This window comes from Clarias gariepinus, chromosome 11 (assembly GCF_024256425.1).
Source record: "Clarias gariepinus isolate MV-2021 ecotype Netherlands chromosome 11, CGAR_prim_01v2, whole genome shotgun sequence".
Classification (NCBI taxonomy): domain Eukaryota; kingdom Metazoa; phylum Chordata; class Actinopteri; order Siluriformes; family Clariidae; genus Clarias; species Clarias gariepinus.
This window is the reverse complement of record NC_071110.1, coordinates 2,965,169-2,984,567: the sequence shown is the minus strand read 5'-3', so window position 1 is coordinate 2,984,567 and position 19,399 is coordinate 2,965,169. Positions and strand designations below refer to the sequence as shown.

The window sequence follows — 19,399 nt, the reverse complement described above, 5'->3', positions numbered from 1 at the left end:
AAAGCCTTAATTAACCGTAATTAGTTTTTATGCATTTTTTAAAAAATTAAGTTAAAATTTACACAATTTAAATAACAGTTTAAAATGTGATTTAAGTTAAATTACATTAGTAAGAATATGAATAATTTTTTATTTATTTTTTTTTACTTTAAAAAAACGATTTTTCTTTAGGCGGCATGGTGGCGTAGTGGGTATAGTACTGTTGCCTTGTACCTCTCCAGGGCTCCGGGTTCGATTCCCACCTCGTGTGTGTGTGTGTGTGTGTGTGTGTGCATGTTCTCCCCGTGCTTGGTGGGTTCCCTCCGGGTGTTCTGGTTTCCTCCCACATTCCAAAGACATGCAGATTAGAATAATTGGCATTCCCTCTTTGCCCATAGTGTGTGTGTGTGTGTGTGTATTTGTGTGCCCTGCAATGAAATGGCACCCTGTCCAAGGTGTACCCCGCCTTGTGCCCAGAGATATCCTGCGATAGGCTCCAGGCCCTCCCGCGACCCTGTACACAGTATAAACCGTGTATTTACTTTAAAACATTTTGTTAAAGATTTATTTTAATGAATTAATTATCAATAATTTGCACTATATGGACAAACGTATTTGGCTAAACTTGTTAATTATTGAATTCAGGTGTTTCATCAGGTCCCTTATCTTCAGTAAAGAGGAATCCTAATGCTTCAGCATACCTAGACATCTTGGACAATGCTCTTCTTTTATGCAACTTAGTGGCAATAGTTTGGCACTTTTTTATTCCGACATGACTGAGCCCCAGTGCACAAAGCACAGACTATAAAGACACAGTTTGGTGTGGAAGAACTTGACCAGCCTGAACACAGAGCCCTGTGATCTCAACCCCATCAGGCACCTTTGGGATGAACTGGAGCGGAGATTGCGAGCCAGGCCTTCTCGTCCAACATCAGTGCCTGACCTGATTAATGCTCTGATCAGTGTGGAATTAATGGACTTCATCTGCTCCAGTCAGGGTAGAATTAGGTACATGTAAAAAGTACACGTGACAAATAATTTAATTTTAATCTTCTACCTCTATCATGTGCTTGGGCCATCTTCCATGTGTTTAAGATCTACTTATCCTACTTATATATTAAGTAATAATCTTTAATAATCTATAAAAATATAATAAAATTTAAGGCAGGGGGTATTTAGAGATCTTCCAAAACATTCCAAAATTTTTAGCCATACAGTGTTTTGTCTACTTTTTGGATTTTTCATTATGAAAAGGCAGCTTTACAGAATAAAAAAAATATGGAAATGAGCTTGAAAACTGTCCTGAAATGTGTGTAAATTATAATTAATCAGCCATTGCCGAATTTGCTGATATTTACTGGAATTAATCTACCTGTGCATTATTTTTCATGGCACTGGCCGCCACCAAACCCTAAAGCACAAATGCTACCTTTCCTCCTTAAACATCAATCTCCTTTGTTGATCATGGCTTTAGAGTTTTGTTTCCTTTATCCTTTATTTTTATTCCTTTATGAGTTTTGATCCTTTATCAATCCACAAAACCTCTATGACTAATTTAGATAAGTTTTGGATGAACTAGACATCGACTTTTGGGATGAAATTTCAAGTTTGGCTTCCTTCTGATGACTCCTCCATGAAGTCTTGCAGACGTCCACAGTTTTACCTACAGTTTTATTTTTTATTATTATATTTTTGACAGGGGCAGCTGTGAGTTGAAAGCACTTTGCATTTTCTGTGCAGATCCTTTGATCACTGCAGAGCACCAAAATAACCCCACTGTGACTGCGAAACATAGTGGTGGAAGCATAATACTCTAAGAATGTTTGCCCTCTGTATGGACTCAGGATGTTCGCCAAATTGAAGGGAGGATGGATGGAGTCACATAAAGGAAGGTTCTGCAAAATGTCTGAGAATGGTGCAGATATGGTCCCAAATCTAAGGCTAGAACTATCCATGAAATGGCTTAATAGGTACGAGATGTTTTGAGTGGTCTTGTTAAATCCCTAAGCTAAATGCAAGTACAGTCAACGTCTATCGAACAAAATTATCCACCATCACCATCAAACACCATCAAGGTAGAAAGTTTTTTTTTTAGTATGCTGGAGCCATAATCAGACTGCCTGATTCATATTTAAAACACTGGTCTCCCAGGAACTCCTTAAATGGTTTAAACATGGGTAAATGGGTTGGAGCGAGGTCAGGACTGCACGGTAGATGTGGCAATAACTCCCAGCCAGAGTTCCTGTAATGTATGAGTGGTGTTGGTAAATAATTGTGTGTATAGTTCCCACAGACAGATGTGTCTCTTTTTCCCACAAATTAGCGACTAATTAACCGTAATTAGTTTTTATGCATTTTTTTAAAAATTAAGTTAAAATTTACACAATTTTAATCACAGTTTAAAATGTGATTTAAGGTAAATTGCATTAGTAAGAATATGAATAGTTTTGTTTTTTTTTACTTAAAAATTGGCGACAGGTAATTTGTTGATTTTTAAGTATTAGGTGTTCCACTCAGTGAACGTTCACAGGAACGTATGCGGTGGAAATTCCATTAAAATGGCTTACTTCGGCTGAGAGTCTCATCATCGTACTGTGCTTGAAGTCTTCTGTAAATGTCAATTACTTTTACACCCTTATTCACCAGAAACCTATTCAAAAGGAGGGAGGTTTAATTTAAACACCGATTATATTTAATAAAATAATAAAGGATCAGCACAAAGAATAAATGAGAGTTTTATTGGGAAAAAAAGAGTTTCAATGTTGTGTAGAGTTTTATTGTGTGTGTTAGTGTGTGTTTATGTTCAGATGTGTTTCTATTTTATCTCTCTGTCAATCAGCTGATAAATCCACAAGCCTCCACTGGTCACATCCTGTGTTCTCTGTGAGCTCCATCACAGACTTCTTCTGTTCACTTTTTTTTGTCTAAAATTTAATTTTTACAGGATCCGAACCGAGCATGTGGTTTCTCACGGTCATTTTTCTGGTCCTGCTCCCCTGCAATGCAGTTAGTAAGTATCAAGTGGACGAGTTTAACTTTTTCCTTGTTATTTTTAAGTAAAAAAAAAAAGCTGTGTGATAATTTATGGCTTGATTTAGACATTGTAATCCAAATTTCATTCTACACGTCAATCGAAATTCATCAATCTAATTTAGCTTTAGTTCCTACTTCATTAATTGTATATTGACTTAAATCACAATGTAATAATAACAATAGTAGTAATAATAATAAGAGAATATGTAAGTTTTTTAAAGACTTTTCAGAACTAAAGCTTTAGGATTTTACTTACAATAATCAATGTGCAAAATATTACATATTTTGTGATTTCTTTGTTTACACATGAAGGGAAAAATATCAAATATACAGTATAATATGGGAGAAATAAAGTTCCAAAAATGCAATTTGTAATCTGGAGTTGTGTATTATTTTTTTATCCATTAATTATGTAGAAAGGAAAATATATGTTTTAAATTATTGTTATCTAAAATATTTATTATACAGCAAAAAGAATCTTATTTATTTTTGTATGATTATTATCATATGGAAATGTATAAGCCATTTAAATTAGCTGTCAAGTGTAATATATAGTCAATCAATAAATACTCAATAGCTATGATTAAATCTTAGATTTTATTTAATATCCTTAAAACCCTGTGTTTTCTAAACATATCTTAAAGCACAGGGTACATTTAGTCCTATAACCTCTGGCTGACATCATAGCAAATCAATACCTTGGATTAAATTTAATTTGCTGCATGATCATGCTCCTCGTTAACACATTAATTATTAACACTTTTGTGTTTTTAACACGGATGTTTCAGATGAGTGTGTGCCCTCCGTCTCTATGTCCCACAACGGGTATGTGAATGTGACTTTTAATCAGAGCTTCAACCTGACCTGCACCTGCACCTGCTTCACTGCAAATTACACCATCCAGCTGCTGAAAAACAAACAGGTGCTGAGTGAGCTGAGTTTGTCCAAACACACCACGGTTCTGTTCCTGCTTATTCCTGCGGTCCAAAGGAACGATTCAGGAAGGTACGAGTGCAGGAGCAACCCGACCAAGGTCAGCTCCTCTGTAAATGTCAGCGTTGGTGAGTAACTCACAGTAATTCCTATAATTACATGATTTGGGCCAGTGGATGAAGGGAAATGGACACTAGCAAGCTATAAGCATTCCAAACGTTTGGACCTAAGCGGGTCCCTGTATGGTCTTCTTGGAATGCTTGAGGGGACTGAGGGTGGTTCCACTTGATCATAAGGGTGGTCTTGGACTCGGCTGATGGAGACAGCTGTTCTCTAATGACCTGTGACTGGAGGCGCTCAATAGTTCAGGTCTAAAATTCTCACAAACAGTTTTGTACCAGAGCCTCCAATAATGAAAGTGGACTCCATATTAACTTAAAGACATCTCCTGATATACTGAACTTCTGTAAAGCTGCTTTGCAACAATGATCACAGTTAAAAGTGCTATACAAATAAAACAGAATAGTATTTGAGTTGTACAGTATAATCCCTTCCATTATCTTTAAAGAAAGTCAGCCATGTTGGATTTTGGGGTTTTGATCCTCCTACAGGATTTTCAAACTTGATTTGCTCAGCTCGATGTTAAGATATGCAAGACACTAAACTGATAACGAATTAACAAGACATATGTTATCTTAAATAGTGTTGCCGTGGCCAGGCAGTTGTTATCAGAGGCCAGGCATCAGCAGTTGAACAGATCTAGCAGAGTCGACAACATGAACGACAAGCACATGCATAACAATAGCAAGTTCATGCGTTTTCATTTTTATGCAAACAACAAAAAATTCTATATCAATTGTATAAAATGGAAAGCGACTATAGAATTTACTGTAGGACCACATCATCCTAAACCATTAAAACAATCTGATTTTCTAATTCATGAGAGAAGACTAATAATGACCTCGTAACATCTGTACACCTTTATTTATCCTTATTAACAACTCTATAGAGCATTCATGAATATGGAAATCATAAACACTTTATATCCTGTTAATTAAAATAAGCAGCTTGTTACTTGATTTGCTAAAGAACTTTAAGTGCCTTTAGCATTCACATTTCTTTTTTTTTAAATTTCAGTCTATAAAGTCAAGGACACTGCGAAAGAAAAGGACAATGTTACGGGTAAGCGATGACTTGCCAAATGTCTTTAAGTGTGTAGGTGTAAAGTGACATCATGGTGAACTGAGTGTGTCATGAATAAGGAATAAAAATAAAAGAATTCACTACAGCATGTGTGCATCAAAGAAAATCAAAGCATACTTTTTAACCATTTAATGTTGAGAAACATCACTTAAGCAAGTTACAGTGGTTTCTGTTCTGTCTCGCGTTATAGCAGCTACAAACAGCCCTCTTACAAACTCTCCTGTCTTGAAGATTTCAAGGAATTTTTACATTTAAAGTTTTACTTCTAACTGTTACAAAACGCTGACACTGGAGACTCCTTCCACAAGCATTAATGAACTATAAACTTGAACACATATAAACTTGTTATATGATGCATGCACTATAACAAACTGTTACTATAAAAATGACAAGCTATTAAAACGAGGGTATTAATATAAACCTGTAATTACCAGCTCCAGTAATGTCCGGACCGACCGCAGAAGTCAAATCCACCTGCAGCCCACCGTTTTCATGTAAGCAACTTCTCATGATTCAGCTTAATAGTACTAAAGTAATATTGAACCTTTCAATACAAAAATTATTTTTGTAAAAAAAAAAGGCGTATATATTCACACACCTTGGTTGTACGCAGTTGGACCCCTTTTGCCCTAATTCTTCGTGGCATAGAATTAACAAAATTTGGGAAATATTGCTTAAAGATTTTGGTCCATATTGACACAACAGCATCACGCAGTTGCTGCAGATTTTTCGGCTGGACACTCATGATGCGACTCTCCTGTTCCATCCCAAAGATGCTCCATTGGACTGAGATCTGGTGACTGTGGAGTAGGGTGACCTCTCTGTCATGTTCAAAAAAACAGTTTGAGATGATTTAACTTTGCAACATGGTGTGTTATCCTGTGGTCATAAAGGGATGGACATGGAGAGCAACAGTGCTCAGATACACTGTGGCATTTAAACCATTCTCAACTGGAACAAATGGATCCAAAGTGTGACAGGAAAACCATCACACCACCAGCCTGAACCACTAACACAAGGCAGGATGGATCCGTGCTTTCATGTTGTTTTTGCCAAATTCTGACCCGACCATCTGAATGTCGCAGCAGACATTGAGACTTATCAGACCAGGTGATGTTTTTCCAATCTTCTGTTGTCTGATTTTGGTGAGCCCATGTGACCTGTAGCCCCAGTTTCCTGTTCTTAACTGACAATAGCAGCACCTGGTGTGGTTATTTGAGTTTACTGTTGCCTTTCTGACACTCACTGGGTTTCTTTTTTCACATCATTGTCTGTAAACCCTAGACATGGGTGTGTGTAAAAATCCCAGTAGATCAGCAGTTTGGGAAATGCTCAGACCAGCCTGTCTGGTACCAGCAACCATACCATGTTCAAAAGTCACTTGAATAACCTTTCTTCTCAGTTCTGATGTTTGGTTTGAACTTTAGCAGATCGTCTTGACCAGGTCTACATGCCTAAATGCACTGAGATGATGCCATGTGATTGGCTGATTGGATATTCACGTTAATGTACAGTTGAACAGGTGTACCTAATAAAGTGGCAGGGGAGTGTATGTTTATATTATAGTTGGAAACATTTTCTACCAAGAATACAAGACTAGAAATAGAAGCACAATATAAAAAAAATATATAAATTGTGATTTACAGTGAAAATAAAAAATTTATTTGTATTTCACAAATTTTACCTTTCCTGTTAAAACTTTTTCTGAATTGGTTTTTATTTTCTCTATTACTTTAAATTGCATACCATAAGAATTTAGATTTTTGTAAAATCATATATTAAAATGTAAATGGATTGTTTGTGTCTAGCAAAACCTGATTAACTAAAAAAAATACATTCTGAAATAATATTGTTTATTTAATGTTCATTACTCACAACAGAAAATGCCAAATTTTTGGACAAATTTAGAACTACACCTGACTTACAAAATAAGTATAAACTGGTTGAAGTAGAGTAATCTCAGGTGATTTCCCTAAAGTCCAGTAAGTGTAACCACACTGCAGCATGCCTAATAAGAACAATAAACATCAGAAACCAACAGGAAAGGTTCAGTACCATGTTTTTTCATGTTTGGGAATTTTAAATACAATTTTAAGTAACTGTACATTCTGATTTTCCTCCTTTAGGGAACGCACCTCTCTGGTACTTGTTGTGCAAGATAACGCTTTTCCTCGTCTGTGCGGTTTGTATGGTGTTGAAGAAGTCCTGTAAGATGCCATGAGCAATGTTTTTCTACTTAAGCAACCCCGTTTGGCTGGTCATTTAGCTCTGTACATATAAAAAGTTAAGTTTCTTTTGATTTTTCAACATAGGAACGCTTTGAATTGGAGCAAACAGTAAATGTACAACAATGGTTTACACCACTGATGAGCTGCATTTCTATTAAAAACAAATAACAGATCTGAGGGTTCTGGGGAAGAATTCACAAATACTGTAGCATGCATGCTAGGGGCACGAGGGCTTTTAAATCATTTATTACAAAGCATTTTCTTTTTCCATTTCCCCATGCTTTCAGTTAGTCAATACAATTCAAAATAAAGAATGAAAAACAGAATTCACGTTTTCATCTGATGTTGTCCAGAAAAAAATTATGCAGCTTTCTTTAGTAAACATTCCATAATGAACGATTTGTACAAAAAAAAACATAAACACAATGTTTAAGAGTTTACATTTTTTCTGCAACTTTAGTGTTTTGCTTCCACCTGTCTATTTTCACAGTTTTGAATATTTTCTACTTTACAAACATATACAATATATAAAAACCTATACTTTTATTTTAAATTTACATCATATTCACCTCCAAATGTTTCCTAAGGTGATATAATTATTTATGCTCAAAAAATATTCTTCCCCTGGATTTCTTTTAGTTTTCACAGTAAACATGCATATACTGAACTATGTTCAATAATACTGAACTATGGCTGCACAATTTTATAAAACAAATATTGCAATTTAAACAGACATTTAACTATAAAATACATCATGTTGTACTTAATTTATCTAGGCTAATGGCAAATAATTTGATAAATGCAGGGAAGTGGATTTCAAAATGATTAATTATTCTTATGACTTCAGAATTATTATTCAAAGCCATTTTTGGTCTAAAATAAAAGTAAACTAAAATTATTTTAAATGAGCAAACTGGCTATAGATCCAGGCCTTTAAACCACACTATAGAAATGATCCCATGCTCTTAATGTGTGAAAACTTTTTTAAAACAAAAAAAAACACACATTGATGAGTCCACATTTGAATTGTTCATGCTTTTTATTAGGACTGTACAAAATCCTGTTTTACCAACAAAAAAAAATAAAAAATACACCAACAATTTAGTTAATTTAGTAATAAATTAATAAATGTGGCATTTATATGCACAGTGTAGCATGAAATTCAATTCTTTAAAAAAAAAAAAAAAATTAAAAGGAAAAAAAAGAGGAAAAAGTCTCTCCCAGAACGATAAGTAAAAAATATATAAAAATCTCTAACACTTACATTTTGGCAGCAATTAATAGTCTTGCTATAAAGAGAAAGGGCATGTGTGATCTTTCACAAATTTAAACAAGTTCATTATGATATATGCACAAAAAATGGCAAAGACTATAAACGCTGCAGCACAGGATGGAAATTTAAAAGCAAACATCTGAATCTTGGCAGTTCTAATACTGCAGCACACACTGCAAAGCCCATGTACAGAGATGGTTAAAACTATGGCGGGATATAAAACATCAGTGCCATCTTCATCTGCTGAAAAGTTTTTCCATCCTTTTAAATAATCTTGGTGAGAAATAGATGTAAAAAAAAAAAAAAAAAAATTAACTAAAGTAACTATAATGGAGGACAAAAAGTAAGAAAAAAAAATCGAACTCATTTACGGACAAAAATACTGCTGATAAATTGGAAAGAAAAAATATATATACATAAATGTTTCAGTTCCATGCAACCCAAAGTTAAAGATTAGTGCGCATGCAAAACACCAAAAACAAATACTTGATGTTTGATTTACTAATATTCCAGGTATTTAGGCTTTCTTCCCCTTTTGAAAAATCCTGACTCATAAGGATATAAAGACTTTGCCAATATTATATCCGATCTTAACAAATAACTTTTGATTTCTTAATATTAAGAAAATGTAAAATATTAAAAGCGTCTAAGAATAAATAAATAAAAAGTGTTCTAATTAAACCAGGAGAATATCTGATACATTTATCATTCTGTTGAGGCTCACTGAATCTTCAGAGCATTTCAAAAGGAAGCATCATTACTGCACACTTCTGCACCTCCACTTACAAAGTCCACACCTACTGTAAAGTCCAAGGCTTTTGTGCTTTTTTAAAAGTGCTAAACTTCCACAGAATCCTTCCACAATGCATCCTATTCTGCTCAGATATTCAAGGTGTTAAACACACTGACATGGTCATGACCAGATGCAGAGGGCTGCGGTGGTGTTGGTTTTTCTCCCTGCGCCGCTGTGCCAGTCGTGACCCTGAAAGGCAAGACAGAGAGAGCAAGCTTGGAGATGCGGAGCGGAGCACCGAGGGATGGATGCCAAACGAGTTCCTGCCCTTCTCCTCCATCACTTCCTGCTGAACCAGGTGACGGTTCATGGCCACCACCTGAGCGGTGAAGGACGTAAGGTCCTGGACACTTGACAGCCTGGAACAGGAAATGAAATATAATACAAAGACTTGTATTTCTTGTCATGTCATGTTAAAGAATCAAGTCTAAAAGGCTGTTAAATAGCCCAGTTTTAAGAATGCTAGTTACACAAGTCATGGTGGCGCTGTAAACACAAGTTAAAGCAAAGAGCCTTTGCTGCATGTTCTTCATAGAACCTTAAATGAACCAAGAACTAAATCCTGAGGAACACCAATAATGAAATTCTTCTCTGTATCACAGAGCAGCATTTACAAGGGGAGTTTCATATACAAGCGCAACTTTTGATTGTGCAGAACACTGTTAGGAGAGTAAAAACTCACTTTATTTTTTTAATATAATCTCTATATATTATACAATCCCCTGCTAATAAACTTATCTGAGCATTTCACTACTACTTGGATACCATCAAGGTAGAAAGTTCTCTTAGCTGTGATTGGACTGCCTGCTTCATATCTGAAATGCTGGCCTCCTAGGAACTCCTTTAATGGCCCAAACATGTGAAAATGGCTTTGAACAAGGTCAGCACTGTACAAGCAATGTGGCAATAACTCCTAGTCGAGTTTGTGCGGCTGAGAGTCTCATCACTTTACTGTGCTTGAAGTGTTCTGTAAATGTTAATTGGCTTTTACGCCTTCATTTACTAGAAATTATATCAATTTTTATTTGACTAACATTAAGACCCTTTTTCATATAAATTAATCAAATATGACATAACCTTACCTTGAATGTAGTGCGAGTGCTGTGTACTGAGCACACTGGCAGGAAAAAGAAAAGAAATGTACAAACAATTAGACTGGAAAACAGATGAACACTGGTGTATAATTACCCAGTCTGTAAATAGTCCCAGTCTGTGGTTACCTAAAGACTTACAGTAGGAAGACTTGGAATGTTCTGCGTCTTAAAGGGAGACTGCGTTTATCCAGTGCAAAAACTTCTCCATGTGGCTTTCTATAGCTAGCGAAGCTAACGTTTGAAAATGACAAAATATTTATGAAAAAAATGCAGGCTAATCATATATAGCTACCATATTAAATAAAAGTTAGTTCTAATACAGTATATTAGTTTATTCCAGCTATGTTTGATGAGGGTCTTTTAGGATCCACCTCAATCTCAAGTACGACAAACTGCTTTGAAATTAGCGCAAAACTCAACATGGCCCAAGTCTGAACTGCTTCATGTTACTATGCATTGATGCAGGATGATGTGTATAATTGGCTTCCCAATCAGCCTAGGAGGTAAAGTTTAAAAGCTGCAAAGTATGTTGCCAGATTGAGGGGATTTCCAGCCTGTTGGGATACTTATGTTAGGGTGGATAATGAGTCTTGGACATAAAGAAATAGATTCATTTTAGTTTTCGTAACAGATTAAACAAAGTCTCCATTTTTTTAGGCAAGTTTAGCACTGTCAGGTGGATTTTTGTCAGGATTAACTGGCAACCCTTTCTTTGACCTAATCCCAGATAATATCTCTAAAATGCCAGTGTGACCACAACAAAGTCTCATATCATAAAACACAAGTATCATGGGTCTCTGTCACAGTCGTAGGGATGCTTGAAGCCGGGGTGAAAATTAACATAGCTAAAAAAAAAACAAGCTAACGTTTGACTATAAAGTGTTTATGATGGTAAAAGTGCTACTGAAGGACACACAGGCTAACCTTATCTAAATATCTTTATTTTAATAAAATATAACTGACAGCTAGCACTGATCATGATCTCAGGCTACCTATAAATATCAGCAGCTATAAAGTGAGACTCAGTGATTCAAAATCAGTCTGACTTTAGCACATCCTTAACATTACAAATAAACTAACACTCTAGGCAGTGGTCCACTGCATGTAGTTATCTATGTAGATATTGCATCATGGTGGAATACTCACCCCCTGTACCCACGGGTGCTGCAGGACCTGTTCCGCACTCAGCCGCTGCTTAGCGTCCCGCATTAACAGTTTGGAAACGAGATCTTTGGCCTCAGCAGAGATGTAAGCCCAGTCCTTATCAGGAAAGTCATACTGTCCTTTCTGAATGCTCTCAAATAGCATGCTCTGTATGTGTGGTGGGGATGCGGGGGTGGGTTAGTTTTCTAGAACATGTTCTCGTAGTTTAAATTTAGGTTAATGGTTTAAAATTTAAGCGTTTATCAAATCTATAGTAGGTTTGTGATTTTAATCACCTGGCAGTCGTAACATGGTTCCCCTTGATCCCAGCCACACCCGCTCCCACAGTGACCCGTGAACGGAGGAGATCCACTAAGCAGGATGTAGAGGACAACGCCGAGACTCCAGAGATCACAGCGTTTATCGTAAACACTTATTTCCTCATTAAATGCCTCCACCACCTCGGGGGCCATGTACTCCGCCGATCCACACTGAAAAACAGAGCTAAATATTTTTCTACAATACTCTAAAATATATGCTAGCTAAAAGACAGCAAAACAATTGTTACATTTGTGTAATTAAATTTGTTAAATATTTTTTAGTACAAATTAAAACACTGATCCAAAAACTGATAAAAAAAAACAAATGTAAGAACTTATTGATTTATTAAAATATATATCCAATGACAATTTACGATGGTAAACTTGCTACTTAAATACACATGCTTATTGTATCTAGCTAACATTTTAACATACAAAATGAATGATAGTATTATTATTTTATATTAGTTTATTCCAGCTACTGTACAGTATGTTTGATAAGGATCTACTAGAATCCACCTCAACCTTAAGTGAGACCAACTGCTTTAAAATTAGTGTGAGACTTTATTATAGTACACATTAAACATTGATTGGAAAATAAATAAATAAATAAATAAATAAATAAAAGTATAATGGGGGGGGGGGGTGCTCAACTGCATAAACATGATTTATAAACAATAATGTTTAATATTCAAGCTATCATTATATTGGCAAAATGCTATAGAATGTACAGTATGGTGCAATTTTTGGTCCTTTGTGGCATCAGGACATCGTTTAATGATTTTACACAAACATTTTGCAAAAATCCACTTCTAAACTTTTAGGTCTATGAAAATAATGACAAACTTTATATATATATATATATATATATATATATATATATATATATATATATATATATATATATATATATATATATTAGTGCTGTCAAAATTAGTGCGTTAACGCATGCGATTAATTTGAAATATTTAACGCATTAAAAAAAATTAACGCAATTAACGCGGTTGCAGTTTTTTTTATTTCCTGTTGTGGCCGACGTGTGTTCAACGTGCAAAGAAGTATGGATAAGACCAAGGAAGGACTTTTAGACGGAAAGTTTCAGTATAAAACTCTGCCGGATGGTTCTGTGGATAAAACAAAAGTAATCTGTACATTTTGCAAAGCCGAATTTAAATACCAGAGAAGTAATTCGTCTTTGACATATCACTTAAAAGCAAAACACCCCACCGAAACAATCTCTACAGGGCCTCGCCAATGTAAATTGCATTGATTGTTTTGAAATTCAAATGACACAAATGGCACATACCTGTGTTTTTATTTCTGTAATAAATATGGCTTTCAAGCCAACAGTTAATTTGGAGAATATTGATGGTTTATTGCAGGTATGTTGTTTACATGAGAAAATCTGTGTTACAAGTTAAACAAAAATTCCAATGAACAATCATATTTGAATTTAAATAGTTTAATTGTCTTGAGTTTACATTAATTATTTACATTTACATATCCAAAAAGTTTCAGTCTTTTAATTGTGATTAATCGCGATTAATTGCAAAAAAATGTGCGATTAATTAGTTAATTTTTTTTAATCGATTGACAGCACTAATATATATATAAAAAATTACAAACATGTTTTATATCTACACAGATTCAGTAGTTCAACTTTTGAGTCCTGCCTTCATGCTGTAGGATCCTAACCAATCACAGATAAGACTGACCAATCATAACACAGAAGGCAGGATTTCCTGACCTCACACAACCTTAGTAAAAGATACAATCATTCTTTCTTTTACTTAAAAAAAAAATGTGATTCTAGAAATGATCTATAGTAGCAATGACTTTTCTTACACTGACCCAGTTTATGCTTAACTACAAATCATATAAGAAATACAAATGTCCTAAATGTTTTGTACAGTACAGTATTTCAATTTGTACAGTATATTTAAATTTTTATGTACAGCATATTTCTATTTTTAGTGATATTTTTTTCGTAGTTCAATTAAATTTTTCTATTTAATTTTTTTATCGTATTTCTTTTATTCATATTTATTTCTTATTATAAGCCTCAATTCTCTTTTTAAGGTCACTGGCAGTCGTTTAAGCATTTCACTACATTTCGTACTGTGTATGAGACAAATAAAATTTGAATTTGAAAATACATTTTTTTTTCAGATGCATTTTCTCCCTGCCATGTCAAACAGCATCAAACAAAAAATAGGAATTTATTTATTCATTTTGAATAACAATATTTGTTTATCACAGAGGAAGAGGTAGAGTGTCACACACTTTACAGCACAGTGAAATTCTTTTGTTTGCGTATCTCCGCTTAGGAAGCTGGGGTCAGCCTGTAGGGTCAGCTATGATACTCCAAAGCCTGAAGCAGGGAGAGCCTCAACCCCATATGCTGCTACTACTTTAGTTGAAAATCTCTCAAACCTCAGATTTTCTGCCCGCCTGTCCTTGGTACTTACTGGAGTGAGGAGCTGTGGACTAGAGATCAGGTGACTGTCATTGTTCAGCTTCATCCCACTGCCCAGGTCAAAGTCACAGATTTTCACAGGATACATCTGCAGAAAAACCCAAGCCTCAGAGAATCAGTAATAAAATAAATTAGTTAGACCTTCAGACTTTAACTTGATGATGAAATTCATAGTTTTTTTTTTTTTTAAAAACTGTTCCTCTATTTTTACTTAGGTTAACATTTTCCTACATTACCCACAAAACCTGGCTAATGGGCATTGGTGGCTTAGTGGTAGGTTCCTTCCCTGGCTTGCAGAAGGTTTGTGTTAAAATCCCACCCAATGCCTGGTTGGATTGCCACTGGATGCAATGCCAGTCACAAGCCCGGATAAAATGTGGGAGTCGTGTTAGGAAGGGCATCCGGCATAAAACCTGTACCAAGTTGTGTGCGGATTTGATGGTCTGTTGTGGTGACCCCGACGGGAGCAGCCAAAGTCCAACATCCCACAATGCTTGGCTTATGGTTTGACTACCTAAGTGTTGCAGCACGACTTTGCCCTCCCTTGAACTCTAACTATAGAGTGATGTGGTGTCGCTTTAGTCCTTTAAGCTTGAGAGTAGCGCGGGTTGCATCTGTTAAATGTTTCACCATTATTGCACTCTGTTCAACCACATCAGCATCCAAAGCTTCAGCACTCACACTTTGCTCTCAATGGCAACTCTAACACTATAAACTAGCAGAAACTTTAATGTAACCGTATTGGATGCAGGGCATGCTGGGATTTTCGAGTCCCAAAAACAATTTCACCAAAGCCTCAATTTTTACACCATTTCTCCTATTAATCACAGATTAACACAGCAACACTCAACAAAGCAGCACCAACGCCTCACAAACATTTCATTAGAAATGTGTATAAGGGCTCCTTTACTCCTTTATATACATGTGTGTATGTATGTATGTGCACTGATACAAACTCACCCTGTCACTGCGCTCACAGAGGATATTCTCAGGCTTCAGGTCTCTATGCGCCATTCCTACGTCACAGTCACATGACTAACATTAACAATACTTTTTAAATATATTATCTATGTTAATATTTAATATTAAATTAAAAGATATATATTATAAAGATATAATTTCCTATAATTTATTTATTATAAATAATTTTAATATTACTAAAATATAGTAAATATAACTATAAACAATATAAATAAAACTATAATATATTATTTTCAGTAACTATAATCCTGTTTAGGGTAATCTTGTTAAAGTTATAATAATAATAATAATAATAATAATAATAATAATAATAATAAAATATTAAATTAAACAAAAGAACAGAACAAACAAAAACCAAACATTTAAAATAATAAAAAGAAATTAAATTTCTTTTCAGTGACCATTTATCCTGGCCAGGGTTATGGTGTGATAATTTTTTTTATATAAAGTAAATTAACAATGAATAAGGCAAAAAAAAAAAACCACATTTAAAATATGTATATAATGTATATAAATAAAATAAATAAATATTAACTAAAATATTTTTTCAGTAAGCATTTAATCCTGGTCAGGGATATAATGCAGCATATGAACAAAAGTATTTTTTTTTTTTTTTTTTTTTAGTAGCCATTATATTCTGATCAGGTTCATGCTGTAAATAAAATATTTAATTAAAAGTGAATTCACAGGTTCAAACAATGCGTAGTAGCTTTTAGATTGTTATTCTACAGTTTATTCACTTCCATGTTTCTTTATGCCTTATGAACAGCCTCTTCATTCAACCGTTTCTACACTTCGTGTTCCAGCGAGTGTCAGTGAGAATCAGGGCTGAATGTGGGCGTGATGTGAATCACACACCGGTGCTGACTGACCTTTACTGTGCAGGAAGTGTAAAGCACTGGCGATGTCGTGCACCACAGCGCTGACTTCCTGTTCACTAAAACTCTGCCGTCTGTTAATGTGAGTCAAAACTGAACCTAGAAAAACCACAAATCATGTCTGAAAACCAGATCCATAAAGATACGGGTCAAAGTGAAGACAAAACAGACTGATGAACCTCCTCCGAGCTTCTCGAACACCAAGTAGAATCTGTCTTCTTCTTCAAAAAACTCCAACAGCTCCAGAATGTTTCTGAAGGGACAAAAGGGGATTCATACAAAACCACAGCTAATGGATCAGGAAAAATAACTAAAAAAAAAAAAGCGCTAAATAGCCGGTCACTTACAAGCTTAAAAAAAAAAAAAAAAAAAAAACACTAGTTGGTCATGTTCCTGAGAAACCATTACTTCTTTTTCTTTAAGATGACGCACCAACACTGGAGACTCCTTCCAAGAATTCAAAATAATCTACTTACAGAAAACTCAATCATATAATCTATTACATCTGAATGAGCTGTTGCTATGGAAACAAACACATTAATATAAACCCGCGTTACTCTCAGAGCTGCTGTTATGGAAAATAAACACCTTGCAACCGATCAGAATGCAGAATTAAACAGTGCTGTTGTCCAAAATAAAACAAAAAATATATAGGCTATTAATTCTAGTGTGTGATATGAGCCTGTAGGCTTGCCATACCTGTGGCCTTGGCACTGATAGAGAATCTCAACCTCTCTAAAAACACGACTGCGCCTTAGTCCTGGCCTCTTCTCAATAATCTACAAAATACATCCACACACAATTCACAAAGTAAAGAAATTAAACTAATTAATAATTTTTTTTTTAAATCATTCCATTTATTCACCTAAAAGAACAAACATACAGAAAAAAAAAAACATTGTAAGCCTTTACCATTTACCATTAAACTCAACAGTAAAAGTTTGCATCCCCTTAAATCATAGATGGACAAAAGTGCATTTGTTAATTTTTTATTCATCTATTTTTTACTAAATTTACTGTTTTTAAAAATTTACTTTATTAACAAAGTAAAACTGCATAACTTTCTACAATTTCTACGATCACCACAATTTAAAGTTATATTACAATATGTTAATGATAAAAGACAGAAGTATATAATCAATAAAAAGATATTCCTAATAGATAGTGTGCACAAACCTTTACACCTCAGTATTATTTTGGTTACTTCTGTTTTCACATTTTGCCTTTTATATTGTTTGGTCAAATTAATGCCTTCTCACTGATAACACTTGCATGCATGATGATTACTTGATAAAATCTTTGCCTAATGGTCATCACGCTCACCTTCACTGCATACTCCTTCCTCGTGCTCAGGCTGATGCAGGTCTGCACAACCGCATACGCTCCTTCTCCCAAAACCTCATCCCGGAGTCTGTAAACATCTAAGAAGTTCAGAGAGAAAACATGAGGAGGACTTTGGTACAAATGCAATACTTATAACAAATAACTATACTGTAAATATGATAACGGCTGAATGTTGGCTTAGTGGTTAGCACTGTCGCCTTGAAACCTCCAGAGCTCAGGTTCGAATCCCTCTTAGGGTCTGAGTACATGAAAGTGCATGTTCTCCTTGTGCTTTTTGGGATTCCTCCCACAGTCCGAAGACATGCTGATTAGGCCAAGTGCCGTTCCCATGTTGCCCATAGTCTGTGAATGACAATTAGGTGTCGAGCCAACAAACTGACCTTTAAATTACTGCCATAGAAACGACGAATATATATCTCCAGTGTGGGGAGTGTTTGTTCTCAGAAGTGCCTGATTGGCACAACGACAGACTAAAATACTTGAAAAAAATATTTAAAAAAATGATACAACAACTTTGCATATTACACTATACCAAAAATATATATCAAAATTACATAATATATTTTTTATAAATAATCACTTTTAACCAATATACAATTTAATAATTTAAACAGTTTGAATTTATTCAAATCGATCTATTTTTGCTTATTGGTTTGACTATTTATTAAATATTAAAAGGATGACTTTGCAGGCGTCCTCTGCTGCTTGCACAGTGTAAGTACTTCTACGCCAACCCGAGCTAAAATAAACTCATCTTGCCTTCAAACCTCCTGCCGAAGCCCTCTGTGGCTCTGCATCTCTTTTTCTTCTTGTTTCTCCTCTTAAAGTCCATGAGCTCATGTGAACTGGCTGAAGAACAGAAGAAAAGCTTCAAGACACTGCAGCAATAAACTAAAGAAGTCAATACATCAAATTTAATTTAACATTTAAAGATACAAAATCAAAGGGGGGGGGGGGGGTTACATAAAATTTAGAAGGAATTGTAAATAAGCAAAAATAAACAAAAAACAATTAAAGAAGCAAGTAACAGTATGATGGTACATAGAGGAATGCAAAATTAAATTATTTAATAAATAATTAAGAAAAACTCTAATTTAATCATTTTAATGACTTCAGATTAAGCTTTATCCCATCACCCTGATCATTTAACTGTAACAGGACAAAACCAAGTGTTTTACTCCTTAATTAGTCAATTAATACTGCCATCAATTAAGCCCAGTTTACTGCTGTTAATTCAACACACATTTCTTAAAACTACTACATTAATTAAAAACTACTAATACTTACTAAATACGACGCAGTCTTTTTGTTACACCAGTTAAGATCCTCTTTTTTTTTTTTTTTTTTTTTTAATAAACCCCAGTTAAACCCAAACTGCTCTCTTCTCCCAATATAAAACAAAGTGCTGATTAGAGGAGGCTGTCTCTAAATTTATAAACTCTTCGCCAAAGTCACGCCCATTCTATGTCTTCCATCCAATCAAATTGGATTAGTAAATAGACAATTAGTTTTATGATTGGACGGCCAAAGATTTCTATATTTTTAATGATTTTTCCCCTCCCTATTTATCTGATGTTGATGGTGTAACAGCTGTTTTTATCATACGACTGTTTTCTGAAATGTATAAAATAAATGATTTTACAAATTTTCTTTTTTTCTTTTAGTCATCTAACTTTATAATAAAAAAGGAAATGATCAATTTTGTTACATATGCTTTTTTA

At 34.7% G+C, this 19,399-nt stretch overlaps 1 protein-coding gene across 1 annotated transcript; it reads right to left on the bottom strand.

Moving 5' to 3' along the window:
- Nucleotides 1–8,667: 8,667 nt before the first annotated feature.
- LOC128533239 (MAP kinase-interacting serine/threonine-protein kinase 2-like) lies at nucleotides 8,668–18,510 on the bottom strand. Its single transcript, XM_053507497.1, has 11 exons — nucleotides 18,438–18,510; nucleotides 17,658–17,755; nucleotides 17,034–17,113; nucleotides 16,514–16,587; nucleotides 16,329–16,433; nucleotides 15,436–15,491; nucleotides 14,468–14,563; nucleotides 11,976–12,170; nucleotides 11,683–11,847; nucleotides 10,525–10,559; nucleotides 8,668–9,801 (listed from the first exon to the last, which is right to left on the bottom strand). Exons 1-11 carry the CDS (start codon nucleotides 18,508–18,510, stop codon nucleotides 9,537–9,539), a joined length of 1,242 nt encoding a protein of 413 aa, XP_053363472.1. The 3' UTR covers nucleotides 8,668–9,536.
- Between the last annotated feature and the right edge of the window lie 889 nt (nucleotides 18,511–19,399).

What these genes read in the sequence shown, in the direction of transcription:
- LOC128533239 (XM_053507497.1), bottom strand. Translation starts at nt 18,510, where the DNA reads ATGGACTTTAAGAGGAGAAACAAGAAGAAAAAGAGATGCAGAGCCACA. An exon ending in GGAAGGAGTATGCAGTGAAG is followed by an intron (nt 17,114 to 17,657) that starts GTGAGCGTGATG and finishes TGTATTTTGTAG; the next exon opens with ATTATTGAGAAGAGGCCAGG. An exon ending in AGCACCCGTGGGTACAGGGG is followed by an intron (nt 10,560 to 11,682) that starts GTGAGTATTCCA and finishes TTTTCCTGCCAG; the next exon opens with TGTGCTCAGTACACAGCACT.